The 4,314-nt window shown below is 38.1% G+C and overlaps 1 protein-coding gene across 6 annotated transcripts in view; it reads right to left on the reverse strand.

Annotated features, from left to right (window-relative positions):
• The window catches only part of LOC106880114 (general receptor for phosphoinositides 1-associated scaffold protein), a 293,807-nt gene that overhangs the window by 11,756 nt on the left and 277,737 nt on the right, over positions 1-4,314 (reverse strand). The window contains exon 7 of one of the 6 annotated variants that reach the window (XM_052971042.1): positions 1,847-1,988. The exons of the other annotated variants lie outside the window; for them this stretch is intronic. Coding sequence (XP_052827002.1) covers positions 1,954-1,988 — 35 coding nt within the window. The 3' untranslated portion in view covers positions 1,847-1,953. Of the gene's footprint in view, positions 1-1,846; positions 1,989-4,314 lie in introns of those variants that run through there. 6 annotated transcript variants of the gene reach the window in all.

A 4,314-nucleotide genomic window follows, 5' to 3' on the forward strand; every position in this document is an offset into this window, starting at 1 on the left:
TATATATATATATATATATATACATATACATATATATACACACACACACACACATATATACATACACATATATACATTCACATATATACACACACATATATAATACACACACACACACAAATGCATGTGTATATATAAATATTCATGAAAACATATATATATATATGTGTGTGTGTGTGTGTGTGTGTGTGTGTGTGTGTGTGTGTGTGTGTGTATTTCTATTTATCTTCCTATCTGGTTATCCTCATGCATAACACATTGTTGAATGACATCAATTTCGTCAGCAGAGAAGACTTTCACTCTCTATTATAATGAATACTTTCTCCTAATACTTTTGTCATTAATAAAACCGTGGTATAACGGATATCTGGTTTGCATGAATAAGAAGCACTGCCTTTAGAGAAGATTTGTAGCAATATTCAAATGGTAGCTTCAAACTGTTAAATAATACATGGCATATTTAATAAAAGCACTTTAGCAAGACAGGAAACTGAAGTCAGTTACTACAGGTCAGAGAACTATTAAGAGAAATTCTAGTAGACTTTTGAATTGAATCAAGATCTGTTCGAATTCTACAGAAAAAAAGGCCTCAGAACATCCTTCAGTTGATTACATGAAAGAGTGAAGAGTTATGAGAATGAAAATTATCTCCCAAATACTGACAGTAATTACACTAGAAAACTGTAAGCTAATGATGGGGTTTATATAATTCTTGTTCATTTATCATTCATTTATTGAAGGTTTACACTGCAACCCCATCAGCATTTATGTTGCTTCTCTACAGCATGAAACCTGTTCAGTCCTACCCCATTCTCTCACATCACACCCTCCTAACATAAAGTTCTCTGTCCTTTCCACTCGTAGTTCATAATCTTGCAAGCCGCGACAGTGCTAGAGGCATAATAAAGCACCAACATCGCTTGACAACCAATGCTGGTATGTTTACGTCCCCGTAACTTAGCGGTTCGGCAAAAGAGACCGATAGAATAAGTACTAGGCTTCCAAAGAATAAGTCCTGGGGTCGAGTTGCTCGACTAAAGGCGGTGCTCCAGCATGGCCACAGTCAAAAGACTGAAACAAGTGAAAGAGTGACCGGGATTGTAATCGCTCGAAAACACCAGTTGAATAATTAAAAATGTTATTTTGCAAAAGTCACCCAAACTTTTAAAAATATTTTCAAATTTATTGAAATACACAAGCAATCTATTAGATTACAATCAGTGTAATGAATGTGTTAAAGCATTTTTTTTTTCTGTTTTACTATTTAATTAGGGGTCAAATAGTAGCACTGTGGCTCTTCAGTTTATCAGAGTCTCCAAGACTGTCAAAAGCGACAGAAGAAGTTAGCCTCAAACTAGAATGAAATCTGATAAAGGTACCCAAGAACCATGTAGCAAGAAATAGGGTTTACCACTTTAGAATTCATCATGCAAAGAGTTGGAATAAATGCTACAAGGCATCTTGTCTAATGCTATGATTGTTCTGCCAATTGACAGGCTGGGACTGATACTTTATTTTATTGGCCTCTAAAGAAAGAGAAACTTGACTTTGCCAGGATTTGAATTCACTATGCAAAAAGCTGGAATACATATTGCAAGACACTTTGTCCTGTACCATACTAAAACTGCCAAATCGTTGCCTTATAATAGTCATTTAGATAACAATAGATAAATAACAGTTGCTTAAATTAAGATACATTTTTAATTATATGTTTAGACAGAAGTAAATTTAAAACATATACACATAATCCAAATACAAGGATACTTCAACTTAAGTTGGTAACTGGTTCCAAGACATGCAACTTAATACAAAAAAAAAAAATACAAAAAACATGAAAAATCCTTTTTAAAAATGTATTAGCTTATCTTTTCTAACAGATGGTTTGAACATATTTTCACGTCTATTCTAGTTGATTTTCCACTTCAGTATTGCGTTTTAGGTGCTTTGTTTTTTTCAAACTTTTATGCTTTTAAATATATTCCCTGAAACTGACATAAATTTGAAAAAGACATAATTCAAAATGACATAAGTTTAGGCATGCCTGAACATCATAAAGCATAATGCATCACATATGTGCATGTATGTATTATTTATGTATGCATCTCTCTCTTTACACACACACAAACACATATAAATATATACATACATATACATGGTGCAGTGAATATATTGTTGTCTAAATTATGCAAAAATGAAAATAACACTAACATCTCATTTTAACAGATATATTCACCAAAATTACATAAAAATATCTTGAAATACTAAAGAGTAAATTTATTTAATAAAATTGCCATTGGTTTCAACCATGGCCTCCAGACATCAAGGAATCACCTGCAACTCTTCTGGATGGTCTCCTTGTTTAAGTTGGTGCCATAATCCTTGCCTTCAGTTCATTTTTGATGTTACAAGGAGTTTTGTTGGTCTCTCATTCAACTGCACCCCACACATTTGCAGGGGGTTGAAGTCTGGGGAGTTAAGTGGCCAGATGTTAGGGGTGGTGTGGTCACGGAAATTGTCTGACAGTCATGACTGGGTTCTCCTGCTTGTGTGGCATGGTGCAGAGTCCTGCTGCCAGACATAGGGTCTTCCAGCAGCCACCCTCTTGATCCAGGGCAGCACTACCTCTTCCAGGCATTTGATGTAGGCCACTGTGCTGAGTCTGAGGCAGTGTGGGAAGATTAATGGAGGCATAACGTTGCCATTACTAGTGATCATTCCAAACACCATGATGTTGACTGGATGTTTGGTTTTTATCACCCTTGGTACGTGTTTTGGGGATATGGCAAGCCAACAGTTATTCTGTGTGTTCACCATCTGTTCATATTGGAGCTTCTGGCACAAATGCCAAGCAGTACAGCATGTCGATTCCAAATTTCTGGCATGGTGAATTGTGTCATGGTGGTGTTTTTCTCACAGACTGTGTAGTTGAAAAAATCAAAAACAATGCACATGGGCAAAATTAAAAATACAAAATGGTGACAATTTAACCATCACACCCTGTATATATATGTTGTTGTTTGTTCCTTCTTGAGTCAAGCCTGGCTCATAAGGGCTGGTTTCCCGGTTTCATTGGCACATAGGTTCCCCACATGGACAGAATGCCAGTCTGTTGCAGGTGAGCTGATAGATGCAGGAGGAAAGAGTGAGAAAAAGTTGTAGCGAAAGAGTCAGCAGAGGTTTGCCATTACCTTCTGCCAGAGCCATGTGGAGCTTAGGTGTTTCGCTCACGAGCACACACATCACCCAGTCTGAGATTCAAACCTGTGATCCCTCGGTCATGAGTTCACTGCTCTAACCACTAAGCCATGTGTCTCCATATATATATATATATATATATATATATATATATACCATCAACATCATCATCACCAATGTTGTTTAACGTCTGCTTTCTATCCTGGCATGGGCTGGATGATTTGACTGAGGACTGGCAAGCCAGAAGGCTGTACCAGGCTCCAATCTGTTCTGGCAAAGTTTTTACAGCTGGACGCCCTTCCTAACCCTAACCACTCTAAGAGTGTAGTGGGTACTTTTTATGTTCCACCGGCACAAGGGCCAGTCAGGTGGTACTGGCATCAACCATGCTTGAATGGTGCTTTTTATGTGCCACCTGCGTGGGAGCCAGTCAGGCAGCACTGGCAACAACTACGCTCGAATGGTGCTTTTTACATGCCACCAGCATATATATATATATATATATATATATATATATGTATATAAGAAGAATTCAAGTGGGGTTCCAAACTCAGAACAGCTGTTTTAAAAGCACAAAAGGCATTCTTGGAACCAACCCTTGGTTGGATCTGCAGTGGTGCTGCAGTTTATACTGGATTTGACAACTATGTATATATGTATATGTCTATGTGTATATTTATATATATAGATAGATGTGTGTGTGTGTACATACAGTATACTACCAACAAAGGATAACTAAGAGTTGCTTTAAAGCACTGAGCCATTCCTGATCCTACATGTTGATATACCTAAATTCTAATGGATCCTGTATCTGATGTATAAGGAATGAAGCCAGTATGCTCCGTTGGATGTGTAATGTCAATGTGAATACCCGTCAGAGTGTAAGTATCTTGAGAGAAAAGCTGAACATTAGAAGCATCAGTTGTGGCGTGCAAGAGAGACGATTGCGCTGGTATGGACATGTGGTGAGAATGGAGGAGGATAGCTGCGTGAAAAAGTGCCACACCCTAACAGTTGAGGGAACCCGTGGAAGAGGTAGGCCCAGGAAGACCTGGGCTGAGGTGGTGAGGCAAGACCTTCGTACATTGGGCCTCACCGAGGCGATGACTACGGACCGAG

This window comes from Octopus bimaculoides, chromosome 1, assembly GCF_001194135.2.
Source record: "Octopus bimaculoides isolate UCB-OBI-ISO-001 chromosome 1, ASM119413v2, whole genome shotgun sequence".
NCBI lineage: Eukaryota > Metazoa > Mollusca > Cephalopoda > Octopoda > Octopodidae > Octopus > Octopus bimaculoides.